The 16,154-nt window shown below is 48.2% G+C and overlaps 3 protein-coding genes across 3 annotated transcripts, besides 4 other annotated features; 1 reads left to right on the forward strand and 2 right to left on the reverse strand.

The window, feature by feature from the left end:
* Window positions 1–46: 46 nt before the first annotated feature.
* Window positions 47–82: a microsatellite.
* Window positions 83–177: 95 nt separating this feature from the next.
* Window positions 178–1,644: a mobile genetic element.
* A 229-nt stretch (window positions 1,645–1,873) lies between these two features.
* Window positions 1,874–1,909: a microsatellite.
* Window positions 1,910–2,730: 821 nt separating this feature from the next.
* On the forward strand, window positions 2,731–3,728 carry NFIA_048920 (histidine phosphatase family protein; the record flags this gene model as incomplete). The annotated part of the gene is made up of 4 exons (XM_001257450.1): window positions 2,731–2,906; window positions 3,033–3,296; window positions 3,386–3,601; window positions 3,659–3,728. 4 exons carry the CDS (start codon window positions 2,731–2,733, stop codon window positions 3,726–3,728), a joined length of 726 nt encoding a protein of 241 aa, XP_001257451.1.
* A 1,831-nt stretch (window positions 3,729–5,559) lies between these two features.
* Window positions 5,560–8,062, reverse strand: NFIA_048930 (ketopantoate reductase family protein; the record flags this gene model as incomplete). Its single annotated transcript, XM_001257451.1, has 4 exons — window positions 5,560–7,168; window positions 7,245–7,674; window positions 7,747–7,787; window positions 7,854–8,062. The coding sequence occupies 4 exons, from the start codon at window positions 8,060–8,062 to the stop codon at window positions 5,560–5,562; spliced, it is 2,289 nt and encodes a 762-aa protein (XP_001257452.1).
* A 479-nt stretch (window positions 8,063–8,541) lies between these two features.
* Window positions 8,542–8,572: a microsatellite.
* Window positions 8,573–13,887: 5,315 nt separating this feature from the next.
* On the reverse strand, window positions 13,888–15,935 carry NFIA_048940 (ATP-dependent RNA helicase SUB2; the record flags this gene model as incomplete). The annotated part of the gene is made up of 5 exons (XM_001257452.1): window positions 13,888–13,933; window positions 13,995–14,252; window positions 14,305–14,665; window positions 14,717–15,127; window positions 15,686–15,935. 5 exons carry the CDS (start codon window positions 15,933–15,935, stop codon window positions 13,888–13,890), a joined length of 1,326 nt encoding a protein of 441 aa, XP_001257453.1.
* Between the last annotated feature and the right edge of the window lie 219 nt (window positions 15,936–16,154).

The following is a 16,154-nucleotide window of genomic DNA, read 5'->3' on the forward strand; positions in this document are numbered from 1 at the left end:
ATAAGTTAAAGGTATTGCTACTACCATGCTATCTACTAACGTAATTCCCGGCCAAGCGAGACACCCGGCCAAGCGAGACACCCCATCCAAAATCGCGTCTTCCTACCTACATAACAACTTCAACCACCTACCATGCCACCAATTCGCTCTGAATCTCAACAGAAATCGGCCAATCAGGAGGGCAGGATCTTATTAGCTCTTGATGATATTAAAAATGGCCGCATCAAATCTCTCCGTGCAGCAGCGAAGTTATATGAGATACCGCCTGCTACACTACACCACCGCGCCCAGGGACGCCTTCCACGCGTTGATTAACGCCCCCCTGGTCATAAATTGACTAAATTAGAAGAGGATTCGCTTACTGAGTGGATTATCTCTATGGATACGCGTGGAGCAGCGCCTAGACCTGCTACTGTAGCAGAAATGGCTAATATCCTTCTTGCTGCGCGCGGAACCAACCCTTCGCCTACTGTAGGCAAGAATTGGCCATCAGCCTTTATTAAGCGACGTGATGAGCTTCGTACACGCTTTTCAAGACGTTATGATTACCGGCGTGCCCTAAATGAAGACCCAAAATCACTACGAGAGTGGTTTGCAACTGTACAATGCATTATTAATGAGAACGGTATCCAACTAGAGGATATTTACAACTTTGATGAGACAGGATTTGCAATGGGTCTTATTTCAGCGCAGAAGGTGGTTACTCGAGCTGAATACTATGGTCGGCGCTCAATATTACAGCCAGGAAATCGTGAATGGGTTACTGCTATCGAGGCAATCTGCGCAGATGGCTATTCACTACCGCCATGTGTGATATTCAAGGGCAAAGTTGCTATTGCGGGTTGGTTTGATAACCTACCAAAAGACTGGCGGTTTGAGGTCTCAAATAATGGCTGGACTACTGATGAGATAGGCCTTCGCTGGCTACAAAAGCACTTTATCCCACACACAAATTTGCGTGTACGAGGCCGGTTTCAGCTGTTGATTCTTGACGGCCATGGGAGTCATCTTACACCCAAATTCGACCGGATCTGCGCAGAAAACAATATTATTCCTCTTTATATGCCTTCACATTCATCGCACCTACTACAACCGCTTGATGTTGGGTGCTTTGCAGTGCTTAAGCGCGCGTACGGTCGCTTTATAAGTGATCTTGCGCGGAGAGGATATAACCATATTGACAAGTTGGATTTCTTGGATAACTACCAATGTGCGCGGCTAGAGGCCTTCCAACAGCCAGCTATTATTCAGAATAGCTTTGCAGCTAGTGGCCTAGTACCAGTTGATGCAGAAAGAGTGCTTTCAAAGCTTAATATCTCTCTACAAACGCCTACACCACCAAGCAGCCGGCCAAATAGCAGGTCTAGCCAATTCACACCAAAAACACCCAGAACTGTGATTCAGCTAGAGAAGCAAGCTTCTATGCTCAAAAACCTACTGAAACAGCGGTCAAATAGCCCTCCGAGCCCATCAAAAACCATACTAGATCAGATTATCAAGGGCCACTGTATAGCGCTACATAACACCGCGCTACTAGCGCAAGAAAATGCGAATCTACGCGCAGCAAATGAGAAGGTGGTGAAGAAGCGCAGTCGGTCAACTAGGCAGATACCCTGCGAAGAGGGTTTAACCGTTGAAGAGGGTCTACAGCTAGTTGTACAGCCAGATTTGCCAGCAGAAGCACCTGCGGTAGAATCGCATGGGCAGGGTGAATTGCCTATTCAGGCAGATCAACCAGCGAAGAGGGCTCCGCCTAGGTGTAGTGGGTGTAGGGAGATTGGCCACAGGATCAATTCATGTAAAAATCGCTATATTTAGCTAAATTCATAGGTGTTGGTTGAGATAATCGATTTTGAAATTTTCTAATGGGTTTGGGTGTCTCGCTTGGCCGGGTGTCTCGCTTGGCCGGGAATTACGTTATATAATAGAGAGCATTCTATAAGTGCTCTCACAGAGCACCAACATATACATGCTATTGTATATTTTTTGCTCACCTTATCTTTTCTTTCTTACTTCATTATATGCTATTACTACCCTCTAAACTTTTAATAATTACTACTTATCATAATAAAGTAACACTACTACTGTATTTAATAATCTTATATTAATTATAAGAGATTAACTTAATAGTGAGCAATATGCAAGCTGCAGAGCTCCTTCAGTCTGCACTGTTTATATTTTACTACCCAAGCACGGGTAGGGAATTCCATCCATTATCAGCAGGAATGGGTAATGATGGTATCCAGTATCAACTATCAACTTACCCGGATGGACTCACTGATAACGCCTGGTGCAAGCTCTCCAGTTTCATGACGCTCAGAAACAGAGCCTGCAAAGGCTGAACACGAGTACTCGTGCATTGGCTACTGGGCCATTACCGATAGAATTCCTCCTTACTAGGTACAAGGTGTTGGTGCCAAGTATAAAGACACAAGCTTATGTAGTATTATCGTAATCATCAGTGATTATTATATAAAAGTCTAGAATCTGTTCCTCTGTCTTTGCCTACTACCTTTACGCAGTTGATGGAGAGGTACAGAGGCGCGGAACAGACAAGCCCGATAAGCGTTGATTATCAGCTCGAATGACGCAGTTACCCACCAGACTAAATAATGTGCCCCCTCACCCGCAGCGCAATCTTGGATTTCCCACTTACTTTCTGTCGCTACCAGGGTTGATTCGATTAAGCATCGTACACGGAAATCAGATATTGCAAATACAAGGGGAAAAATGACGCCCCGCTGCTTCATTGTCCGTCACGGCGAGACAGAATGGTCCCTTAACGGGCGGCACACCGGCATCACCGACTTGCCGCTTACAGCAAACGGCGAGAAACGGATCAAGGCGACGGGCAAAGCGCTGGTCGGCAATGACCGACTGATCGCTCCAAAGAAGCTGGTGCATGTGTATGTCTATGTATTCTGGAATTATTCTAAAATGAAGCCTTGATTGGAGACAATCTGGTGTACATGACAACAAGAAATGGCGAGCTGCGCCATGCTGATATGTTGATGCTAACGTTGACCGACTAGCTACGTATCTCCCCGCACTCGCGCCCAACGTACCCTCGAGCTCCTCGAAATCGGCTGCAAAGAGAGACTTCCATGGACTGAGGCCAGAAAATCAGAAGAGGAGGAACCCATCCGCACGGAAGCCAAGGTGGAAATCACCGACGCGATCCGGGAATGGGACTATGGCGATTATGAAGGATTGACGAGTAAGCAGATCAGAGAGCTGCGGGAGAAGAATGGCCAGGGGCCGTGGGATATCTGGAGGGACGGATGTCCAGGTGGAGAGTATGGTCCCGCTCTGTTTCAAGCTGCAAGCCTGAAATCCCCTTCGTGGTAGGACTTGCGCAGCAGCTGATGAAAGTGAACCCGAACAGATCCCCGGAAGACGTCATTCGTCGACTTGATGCCTTGATCGCCGAGATTAGGGGGAAATACCACAGTAAATGCTTTGAGAACTCGTCAGACGGCAAAGGGGACGTTCTAATCGTCGCACACGGCCATATTCTGCGCGCGTTTGCCATGCGCTGGACCGGAAAGCCACTCTCGGAGACGACATTGATCCTGGAAGCTGGCGGAGTCGGCACCTTGAGGTGAGTTATTCTCAGTGAGCGTGCTCCCCTCGATATGTCTCTTTCTAACAATCCCAGTTACGAACACCACAACATCAACGAACCGGCAATCATTCTCGGTACAGCCGGTTTCGTCGTAGAAGAGTAGGGCCGTGACACAGATCTCCCCACGGGGCGCAAGACATCTGCGTCGGTCAGCATATCCCAACATACAATATAGATAGCGAATCCCAGATATAACCACATCATAGCATCCTGCAATACCATCCAAGAGTCCACGAAAGATACTCACCCCGACAACCCGTAACGACGGAGATTCCCTCAAGATTCCGTCTTCACCTTTGCCTCCTCTCCTTTATCCCCTTCACCACTTGAAGCTAAACCGGAACCTGAATTCCCCTTCACCCCCTCCTCCCCCAGAACTTTAGCAGACCCCATGAACAAAGCCCCGACATACCCGCCCAGAAAGCGCATATCCTCCGCCTGCACAGCCGTCATGCGAAGCAGATTCTGCGTGTCGGCGAGGTTGGCATTCAACTGCTCCAATTGCGAATGCAGATGAGCGTACTGCCGCGTTTTGGCGGCTGACATGCCGGAGTTTCCCATCCCTGACGAGGCCGATGCGGTGGTTGAAGTTGGGAGGATGGAATGGCGGGGGTAGGACTGAGAAGGGTGGTGTTGGTGGGATGGTGGTGGCATTGTTGCGTGCGTAGGCGTTTGGCTTTTCGATGCAGATGTAGATATTGTAAATACCCGAGGCTCTGATAGAGTACTATCGATCCACGCTATACACTCGATGTGGTAAGAGAGTCGACTATGGGGAGAGAGGTAAATTTCGCGCGGCCTTTTTGATGCTTTGTTTCCGGTTGCGATGGTCACGTGGCACCATGGAGACCAAGCGACAACACCTAATAAGCTCGTCTGATTCGAGTACTCAGTGTCAAGGGAGATCAAGCACAGTGCCTATGGGTTAAAGCTTGAAATGAATTTTCTAGAAGGCGGCTATTACGAGGTTATTCTAGTGATTCAGTCTCTTTCGGTTTATGCAAACGTGTGGATTATTCGAAACACTCATCGCGACATGGCAGGATAATCTTCTATCAATCATGTGTTCTTCTGCACTCATTCGTTGCTCAATAGAACGGTTCTCCTGCACTAAATGAAGCCGTTACAGTTCAGAGGACCGCCCTCACTCGTGATTACCTCGCGAGGCGCGAACTCAGCCAGATTAAGTCGATCGATCGACCGGATAAGTCAGAACCCTTGCTCGTTTTGATGCGCCAGAACCAGACCATGAACTTGCGAGTGACAAAGGCTGCTGGACTTTTGCAAAGTCCCTAAAAAAATTCAGAACAGATGCAAGGAAATTCAGAAAGGAGGGCATGCAGGTAGGAGAAAAAGGGGGAAAAAAAAGATGGTAAGATGATATAGAGGACATGAGAAGCTGCTTGCAAGAATGATGCGCCGGTACAGGTAGTGTACAACAATGACGGTCATGCAGAGGGGAAAATGGAATGCAAAGCTGAATGATTGCGACTTGTTATTGGCAGTGGTTTAGCTGCGAAAGTAAAAAAAGAAAAGGCAAATTTTTCAAGGCCGAGCTTTGGACTCGCTGTCATTAAAAAGAGTGCTGCGGGAAAGGGAGATAGTGAGCAAAGCAACAAACGCAAAAGCACGCCCGCCACTCCGAAACCCCGAGACGAAAAGCATGATGAAACAGAAAGATGACCCCTATGTCCCTTGTGTATATGTAGAGCAGCGAACAACACAGTATTATAAGTGATTGACCCCGTTCCTGACGTCGGCGAGCGTCTGTACTGATTCAAGTCTAAGTGGAATCCAAGCATTCGATGTCAATAGCGTGGACGCCGATCCCATTGGCAGAAACGAAGCAGGAAGACAAAGACATGAAGAAATCAACGAGGTAAAAGCTCAACAACGGTCTGAGGAGACTCAGAAGAGAGGCCAAGGCTCGCCAATTAACGAACCGGCATTGCAGCCTGCTGAGCACCTAGGCTGATTTGGCTGCTATGGGCGGAAGCTTCGGAGTCCAGATTCGCACTGGCTCCGCTATCACCACTCTCCGCGCTGGCGCTCGCACTTCCAGTCAGACTTCTATGCTTGGGAGTGCCCTTGGCGGGATACGGGTTGCTCACCCCATAATGTTGCTCAACTTGCTGCGGACCTACCGCATTGCCATGTCCAGGAGGATATTTCGGAACAGGTGCCCGCATGTTGCCAGGCGGCGATGGATGGCCGCCGTGAGGACCAGGGGGACCGAGAGGTTGATCTTGAGCGGTTGAAGGTCGTCCCATTCGCGGACCGGGTCCACCATAGGGGGTAGCAGGGGACTGGCTGTTTCTCCGACTCTGTGGATAAGGGTGTGGCGGGAAGTCACCCATTCTGCTAGCCGTCATGGAATTCGCACGGGACCCAGCTTGTATTTGATTTCGATCAACGGATCCGTACCGGTTAGATGAATAGGCCATCATGGGGTTGTCCATAAGGGAATCATGAAGCCCAGGGATTTCCTGCATAATACGCTCGCTGGTGCGTTTTCGACCTGGGAGGTACCGACTGAAGGATGATTGGGGCCTGCCATTGACACTGATTTCTGGATTTTTCCGGAATTGACTCGCGCTGGGGGCTTTTCTTGTCCTGCGCGATGTGATGCTCATCATATCGACGCTGTCTGGGTCAATATGCGGAATAGGGATGTTGTCCATGGGATCGAAATAATCATCCTCGTCATCTTCATCGAACGCTGCTGCTCTGGATGGCGCTGCCCTACTACGAGGTCCTCGTCGCATCTGCATCTCTTGCTCGCGAAGCTGCAACTCTCGCTGCCGGAGGGCCAATTCCCGTTCTCTCAGGGCCAGATCTGCAGCTGCAGGCGGAGGTCCGGGCGGCATGTCGTGCATGCCGTTACTGCCATTCTGGCGGGGCATGCCTCCTTCCGCAAACTCGTCATATACGACCAGATGGCTGAACTCCTCGAGTCCCTCAAGAGAAGGTTCGCGAGGTATCCTGGCCGAAGGTGGAAGGGGTTGTCCGCTTGGTGGCCTTGACATTCCGGGCATAGGATACCCACGGCGCCCAGGAGGTATCATCATACCCGAGCCGGACCTGCCACCAGGCGGAGGCCGCATAGGACCGTTTCTTGGGGGAGGTGCCGAAGACATTCTGGGAGGTGGCTGAGCTAGTATGGGGGGAGGCGTATCATTGGTTGAGGGTTTGTGAAGATTGTTTGTGTTGATGTGATGTAGGGCAGCGTAAAGTGTCTCGATTCGCGGAACCCGGATACCTGACTCCGTCGCCAATTTGATTGGGGACCCAAGATATGTCTCTATCTCCATTGGACGTCGCGATTGGAAATCTTGATACATTGTGCTAGGTGACTCGATGGCAACCATCTTCTCGATCGTCTTCTGGACGAAGTCACTTGGGAACGAGCAGCCTTGTGATTTCGCGAGTTCGATGAGCTCCTCGATGATACCAGTCACGAGTTGGCGGACCCCGACTTTCTCGAGGAGTTGGGCATGACTCGAAGTCTCAAACATAACACTTGTTGGCTGAAAGGCGATAGGTCTGCGGGAGAAGAAAGAGTTAGCAGGAAAAAAGGAAAGCGGACCCGAGGGAACTGAAGCGGCCGGTGTATGCTCACCCTATCATGCGCTCGAACTGTTCCTGTCTGATGTTTTCCGACACCCTGCAGTTGACTTGGCCTGAGCTCAAAGTCATTGCCAGAGCAGCAGCCATATCATTCTGAATCGATGCCGGGATGCTGGAATTGTTGCTCGTTGCACCGACCCAGATGTCTGACGAATTCAAATGCTCGAATTCACTAGCCCCAGTCTGCGAAATCTCCACGCCGGAAACCAGGGAGAGGACCACGTTTGTGGGGAACCGCTGCTCCAATTGAGATTCTACACCAAGGGTATTCGTTGTGTTCACGAGGATGCATGTATGCTGAGGTGTGACGACGGACTCGATAACAGATGCAAGATCGTAGACGTCGGGCAGCGCCTTGACGCACAGAATGACATAGTCGTATGCGTTCTCTCGAGATGCTGCTTCTTCAGGAGCGCGAACAACTACAAAGCGAAACACGTACATGTTAGCAAGCTTACTGCGAGTGATACACAAGCCATAATGAGAGAACATACCATGACGGGGTTTGAAGCGTTCATTGCCATATGTTTTCGACCTGTGTGTTTCGCCGATTAGAAAATGGGCTTTGAGCGGAAAGACGGCGAGTCAAGAGGAAGCGTACTTAAATGATACTCCATACTGAGATACTGATTCGAATCCTGATTTCCAGACAAGAGTCACATCACAGGACGTTGTAGCCTGAAGTCGCCAGGAGAGGAACGCCGAAATAGCATTACTACCGACTAAACAAGCTCGAGTTAGCTTTGGGCTCATTTCGGGTTGCGGCGGATGCTGCGGAAGTCTTTTCATGATCCCGGACATGAGTCTCATTTGGATCTTGTGGTAGTGAATTGTTGTAGAAAAGATGTGAAGATCATTTTGAGCAGCAGATAAGAGCTGGAACACCAACCTGATAAAATGCGCAAGCGCGGCGGAGGAGCCATAGCTTTTTTGAACCAAAGAGGAAGGAAGCGTCGCGGCGGACCAGAAGTCGATAATTAAAATGAAATAGGAATCAATATATGATGGACTGCTGGGCTGGAAATGCAAGATTTCTGGATCGAGCGTCCCAAAGGCGCGATTGACGCTGCCTACCACGGGACAAATGAAAGCAATTTCACAACCAAAGCCAGGGTGCGGAATCAGTCGGTTTCACTAGACTAGGATAGCGAGAGGAGCCCTGAAAGTCGAAGGAGAAAATGAATGTAAGGGATTCCAACAAATGGAGTTCTTTTGGTATCTGGAGGAAGGAGAACAGGAGAAAAGAACCAGAAAACAAACGAGAGGAAAGGAAGGATAGGATCGGAAGCTAGGTAGGTAGGTAGGTAAGTTTAGGTAGGTTGACGCGGATTAGATGAAGAAGAAAAGAAAGAGGGGATGGGATGAGAGACTGGGATGGATTGGAAATGGAGCAGAGCAGTGCTGTTGCTACCTACTACTGCCACTGCCAGAAGGTGCCTGTTTGTTCAGTGCACTCTTCGTCTTCGACTGTAGGCGGAAGAGAAAACCAGTGGAAAGAAGTTTGAGTAGTCACGTCTTTTTTTTCTTTTTTTGGTTTCTTTTTTTACTTTCTTTACGCCCAACTGGCTGTAAACGATTAAACGACGGGTTGCTTCAACGGCCGTGGATCCCCCGCCAGGGCTCGAATCCGGAAACGGGAAGAAAGAGGCAGGGAGACGGCCGATAAGAAGAATTCTCGCTGTCACCGATTAAAGGAGGGGAAAATTAGAGAGACAGATAGTTACCGAAAGCGAAAGATGACTACAGATTGTTTCGGTAGAACAAAAGCGCTGTCTACCTATTATCCGTCATTACTCCGTACACCTCCAGCAATCTGGATTGTTGATAACTCTGGATGATGCTGTTTTTCCTTTTCTGTATTTTTTACGGAGGAGCCCACTTTTTTTTTACAATACTACCAGATATCACTCGATACTGGATACTACAAATAGAACAAGCATTGGATAACAGTGATAGCGAATATTTCCCCTGTCTCTGGCATTTCCTTTTGCTTTCTCTTCATATCTACCTTGACTATCTTTTTTGTTTAGATGCTAGCATAGTCTACAGGATAATGGCTGTCAAGTGTGTAGATAGGTGGTAATTTAATAATATCGGAATCGTCATTAAACTAATTTCTTAAAAAACTTGGAATCTATGTTCTTTAGTGTCTGGCTTCCCAGTTTTGTTTCATCGGTGCACTGCCGGGTCTAACTCTAAGAGCCTACGCTAATCAGCTTTCTACCTCGAATGTCATCATACTCCAATCAATAGATGTACTCTGTATACACTGTCGTCTTGAAAGTGTTCTAAGATGCAAAGCTCTTATTAAAACAGACAATCATGCAATTGAGACAGCACATTAATATTCATCATGATTCATGTCACATCAAAATACTGAGCCACAGCGACCGCAAAATCCGCTAAGCCAGCCAAATCGGCCACTGATGCAAATCTCCCCGTCACCAGAACCCACCCGGAACCCACTTGGTCTGTTGGTCGATGGGCGAATTTAGGCCCGAATCTCATAATTGACTATGGTACCTAAGTGGCACAAATTGCTACAGTATCAGTACCTGACTGATGATTCTGGAACGATAAGAATCAATAATTCCAACAGAAACAGAAAGATACCTTAATAATAGCATCAAACCCATGAGGTATCATCCAGCTGTCCACCTACTCATATAAGATCAGCAATTTTCCCAGCCCTTCCCTCGTTGTCAGACCAACTGACGACCTCAACAGCATCACCCCATGAGCTTTCCTGACTCTAGGGTGATGCCTGGGTACACCTCACACATACCCTGTAAACATTTCCGCACCAAAGCAGCTGTACGAGTCTGAGGACTGAGTCACGATATCCCTACTCCGGAGTAGTAAGGAACCAACCATGAACACCGATGCCCTTTCCTTAATTCATAATTTCTTTTCTTCGATTCACAAAGTTGACATGCCTTTGCAAAGTCAATCCGACTTGCTTGAGCAAATCTAAGCAATCTGAATCGCCACTTGTCGCTTTCACAAGTTCCAGGAATCAATACCACATCCTCGTCAAAATCTACAGCTATTGAACCAAAGGGGGTAGGAACCGAAGTAAAGGCCTCCTTCCTTGCAAGGGGGAGGCGGTGGTCGATGAATCGTTGGTTGTCCGATGGTCACCCGTCAGCCAACATGCCACCGCTCTGGCCGGAGTAGGGATCGACATCGACGCCAGGGTGCATCTCGCTGTTTGCAGTCATCACACGCTCACCCTGCTAGCAGTTCAGCACTACCAGTGGTTATGAATGCTAGTACGGCATACATGTGCTGTTTACGGCTGCAGGGCGTAGTAGCAATACTCCGTACAGACTACAGCAGGCCTGTCTGACATGTCGGGTACCTTGCTTCTTCGACGCGACGTGACTTTGTTGTCAGGTAAATTTGCCCGGGATTCAGCATGAGGCTTTCGACGTCCGGTAGGTGTCTGTGCCTCAAGTAAATCGTTATCGATCTGAAGATTATCATTATTATGAAACTCGTATCAGCCATGAGGACGGCAAATTTCAGATCGCTATCAACAACGATCTCTAGCCTTGGCGGCGGTTCTAATGTCCTATCCATACTGTCTTCCCTCTTCACTCAGCCAAATCCAGGCACCAAGGGATAGAAAGCCCTTATGGAGTGATACATTTGTCTTCTCTCAAAACCATGACCAGAAAATTGAGTTCTTGTGTGCATGGAAAAAGGAAAAAAAGAAAAGACAAAAAAAATTTCCAAACCAGCTCAAACCAACCAAAACACAGAGTCCAGAGTCCAGACCTCCAAAGTTTTACTAGAGCTGATTCAAATCCAAAACAAATTTACTTGCGGAAGTGGACCTGATCTCCAAGGTAGATAGTACGTGCCTTAGTCTGGAAACATACTAGACTAGCCCGACTAGCTCTGACAGGAGTAGATCGTCAGGACGAATCACCGCGTGCAAGCTGTCCTCCATAGGCTATTCTGGACAGCTGGTGTTTCTATCTATGGTACGTTTTGTGGGTCTGAAGGTTCAGGTACTTTTATCAATTTTCCAATTAGCGTGCTGCTTGCCAGCCATGGGAGATTGATGCGTCCATGCTGCAGAGGATCCTATATCTACGGAGCACAGAGTACGCAATGGAGTACGTTTAGGTTGATTGCAGTTGAAGCGCAATAATCAGATGAGAGATTCTACTTATCAATGGGAAGCAATCATCACAGCTGTATGGTTGAATACCGAGACTGAGAGCAGGAGATTTAAGCAGCAAATAACTTATGCCAACTCTAGTTATGCACATACTGTCTCAATACTTGTAGACAATACCTATTAAGCATAAACATCTAAAACTTTGAGAAAAAAACAAATAGAGTCATGTCAATCCCAAAGCCGGTGATCCATAATTACTTCATCATGAATCATGAGATGTATCGAAATTAAGATATGCTGTAGATCATGGGACACAATGCCTGCCTGCAGGTGCCAGATTGTCAGTGCACTTTGTCCCTTTCCGCATGCGGACAGCTCAGCCACATCCTCATTCCAACTCTCCATGAGAATGGGAATAGACAGCGTCCACGGAAGGTAGGGGCGATTTGAATCGAAAATTATTCCGAAAGCATCAATCAGCCGCTCAATCCAACACTTCATGACTCGGTCAATACCTTTGTCCTTGTCATTCGAGAATGTCTTTGTCCCGTGGGATACCCATCGCGGCCGTAGCCGTCTCCGCTTACAAGCCACGAGTACGACTACAGACTACAGTAAGTACCTGGAAGAGGTACTGTTGGGCCCATACTGACGCGAACCAGTTCCCTATGCTGTTTTGCGATTCTGTGTGCGCGTCTGCTTACTTCCCATCAAAGCTAATGAATCCAATTGATCCTGTCAGTGACCATTGAGTAACCACCAGAGTATCATTGTGCCACACCCATGTCATTGAGAAAGCGATCGGCAGCGCCATCTATTTTACTCGTTAGTACTGTGTATTCCAGGCACAAACAGCCGACAACAATAACAGCCAGAAAGTAAAAAGAAAAAAAGAACAAACGGTAATCAAATGGATACTTGGATACGCAGCAGCCGCCCCGGTAGTGGCGCACTAGTAGTTGTGATAGTCGACGTCTTCAACGTCATCATGGCTTGAGCATTTATCCACACATCCCCGCAAGACACGAATTGTGTTGCGTGGAGCTCTGACGGAGACATAAACTTTTTTTTTGACAATGAGAGTTAGTCGCCACGAGCTTACCTATGTACAGAGTAGTTCATGGAGGGGTATAGCGTGTAGCATTTGACAGCTCCACATGTGTCACCGTTGGGTCTGAGCCTTCCCTGGTTACCCAGAGTCTATCCCGTTTCTTGAAGATCCGAATCTTCAGCAGCGACTGTCGACGAATGGGTTCTGCCCTTGCCAAACCTTCACCACCGCCTTACGTACCTAGCTACCTTACCATAGGTGCCTCGGCATAAGCCAGCAATCAAGAGCACGACCAAGTATTCCTTCAGTTATACAGGTACTGCAATTAAGATCAACATGCCATACCCTCAACCCGAACCCAAATCACCAATTAACAGGTTGACAACCATCTCTTGGCAGGGTAACAAGTCTGCGCACCACGCATCTAAAGCACCGGAAGTTGTAAATAGGCTCAACCGGCGTTTGTAGACCGGCATAGGCACTCTATCCCCCCAATCAGGATATGGACGATGATCAAAGTACAAATAAGGTAGGTGAAAAGAAATGTGGTCACTTATCGGAAAATTAAGAGGATCCGTTCGCCTGCGAAACAAGGAAGGCATGGATGTAATTAGGTTGGGCTTAGTTTAGCTTAAGTGATTTGGGAGATCCGTTCGCCTGTGGCGTCCCACGAGCCCACGGGCCTCGTCTCTGACCTTGACAGGGTGGTGGACCGGAAGCTCGTCAATAGGAGTTGAGTTTGGCGATGGCGGGATTTAGTGCTGCCAGTATCGGGATGTTTCTTGGAACGTGCCTGAAAAATCAAGGTAAGCACCGGGACGAAATTATAATATGGCACCTGTCATTGGATTCCTGGCAACTTCAGTTTATTGTGTAGGTACCTTAGCTTATGGCATACTGCGTGTCGATATGAATTTCCGTCTCCTTCCTTCTTTGTGGAAGAAAGACTTCTAGGTGCCTTATGATTCTAGCCAGTGAAACTTAAGAAGAATGGTAGATGGTGCGGATCTATTACCAGCTTGAGCCAACTCTGTACGTATTCAATGCTCTTTGATCATGTTCAAAGAGCGATTAGCAATCAGACGAGGTGTGCTCAAATCCTACTCAATTCTGTGTTGAAAGCAAACGGGGATCGACAGTTCCAAATGACAAGCTTATTTTAGGCTCCAGGGACAAGCCAGCGAACCAATGGGAGCGTCATTCAAGGAACCTGCAAATTAAGCCTATAACCGAATACATTTTTCATGCCGGATGTCTCAGATCCTTTCCCATTTTCACCAGTGCCTTCTAAAGCCAAGCAAAGCTGAGACACTGACGGACATATAATCACAACCGAACCGTCACGCCAAAGAGAAACAGGACACCACTAAGCAGCAACAGAATATCAAATTTGCCCAGATACAAACATGTTCAAGAGAGATTATGTTGACTGTCCACAACATATCTATTATTCAATCACGCCATGTAAGTGCTGGAGTCGACACCGCCCTCGGGATATTCACTATGCAATTGTTAGTCGTCGCATCCAAATCATCAGGTCTGGGGAAAATCAAAGAACGTACGGAAGGGCAACTTCAAATCGCTTCTCAATTTCCTTGAGCACCTTCTCATCCTCCTCGCTGCTGACAAACGAGATGGATAGACCCTTGGTCCCAAAACGACCAGCACGGCCAACACGGTGCAGATACGAATCGGCATCAGCAGGCAAGTCGTAGTTGATAGCCAGGTTGATACGCTCAATATCAATACCACGACCGAAAACATCCGTGGCGACACAGATACGCTTGTTGAACTCCTTGAACTCCTTGTAACGTTTGATGCTAAACATGAATTAGCCGCTGCACCCAGGAATTCAGCAATAGAAACACTCACCGCTCCTCCTGGCTGACACCAGAGTGCACCGCAATACTGGGGAAGTTACATTCGCGCAACAACTTGTCCAACTCGTTCGCGCGCAGCGTGCTCTTAACGAAGATAATGACTTGGTTGAACTCAAGGCTGTCCAGAAGTTCGTTGAGTTTACGGTTCTTCTCCGATTCACTGAGTTTGATGTAGTATTGTTGGAGACCGTGGAGTGTGAGCTTGGTGTCATCATCGACGTAAACTTCAAGAGGGTTTCTCATGAACTTCTTGCAGATGGGTCGGATCTCTTGGGAGAGGGTTGCACTGAACATCATGACTTGCTTATCGGCGGGGGTGGCACGGAAAATCTCCTGGACATCCCGGCGCATGTCTGGCGAGACGTAAGTAAGGACTTCCGTACGAGCGAGTTGCGCTTGCTTACCGATCTGATCAAGCATCTTATCACATTCATCCAACACGAACGCCTTGACGTTGCGCAGAGAAAGCTTCTTCTCGCGAACCAGAGCATTGAGACGACCAGGTGTGCCGACAACAATGTTCGGATATGACTCTTTGTTCGACAAAACCTCGATATCTTTCTGGATCGGCGTACCACCGTAGAAGACAGCGGTCTTCACATCAGGAAGGTATTTGCTGAATCTGGCGTATTCATTCTTGATCTGGTACGCCAATTCACGAGTGTGACACATGACAAGGACCGAGCATTCTCCAGGTACGGGTTCGAGTTGGTGGAGTGTAGTAAGAACGAAAACTGCAGTCTTTCCAAGACCAGACTTGGCCTGGCAGAGAACATCGACGTTCAGGATTGCAGTAGGAATGCAGACTTGCTGGACTGTAAGGCGGAGCGGTATGTTAGACTTGTATTCGATCCATAAGACTTGAAAAACGAAAAAAGCAATCCGTGTCGCATTGTCCGTCCATCCCCGAGTCATTCGAAAATGAGGCATACAGTGCATTATTGCCCGCATCCACAACAGGCTTAAAACAAAGCACAGGTTGGTCGTGCGATCGTATCCCAAACAGAAACACTTTTCGCTCGGCACAAGGACGAGAATAGTCCAGTCATAGGTGGCAAGACTCGTCGCGTTCAAAAAGCGCACCATCATCCAACTTAAACGGGACGAATGTCACCTGCGAGAATTCCACGAGGACTAATTCGCCGTAAACAGCCGAAGCAAAGCAACCGGGCAGTAGCCGCATTAAGGCTCTTGATTGACACAGCGCAGTTGATTCATGGTACTCCGCGTAGACAACCTGCAACCTGGTGTGCCCTGCAGTCTCGAACGGAATAGGTGGCCAAAAGCGACAATTCATTCCTCGCGGAGATGGACGGACGTTGAAACACGGAGCAATGGAGGGATACTTGTGGGAAGAATGTGATTTAACTAACCCTCCGATGGATGTTCGAAACCGCAATCGGTGATGGCACGTAGAAGCTCTCCCTTGAGCAAGAAGTCGCGGAAACCGGTCGAGTGAATACCGACATAACTTCCCTTCTTATCCGGGCGACCGCCGGAAACTGTCAAGTCGCCCTTCTTGTCCTGGGCCCCATTTGCGGCGGGGGCAGCGGTGGTGGCTGCTGCGTCAGTGGTCTGAAGCTCCTCGTCGGAGTAGTCGATGAGATCCTCCTCGTGAGACATTGTTGATGTAGGACGGTAAAATAAGAATGGCGTTGATCAAAGTGAGGTGTTTGTCGCGGCGCGTTTTCCCCAAGGCAGCCGAGGCAGGGACTGTGCGATAGAAGCGTAGATGGAGAAAATCGGGGGAAAAGAAGTCACGATGCTTATCAAGAGTCGGATCCCCTTTGGTTGTAGATGGAACGAAAGAATTGGAAGATGATTAACGTTGAAGGTAGAAGA

The sequence above is a fragment of the Aspergillus fischeri genome, genomic scaffold (assembly GCF_000149645.3).
Source record: "Aspergillus fischeri NRRL 181 1099437636266 genomic scaffold, whole genome shotgun sequence".
Classification (NCBI taxonomy): Eukaryota; Fungi; Ascomycota; class Eurotiomycetes; order Eurotiales; family Aspergillaceae; genus Aspergillus; species Aspergillus fischeri.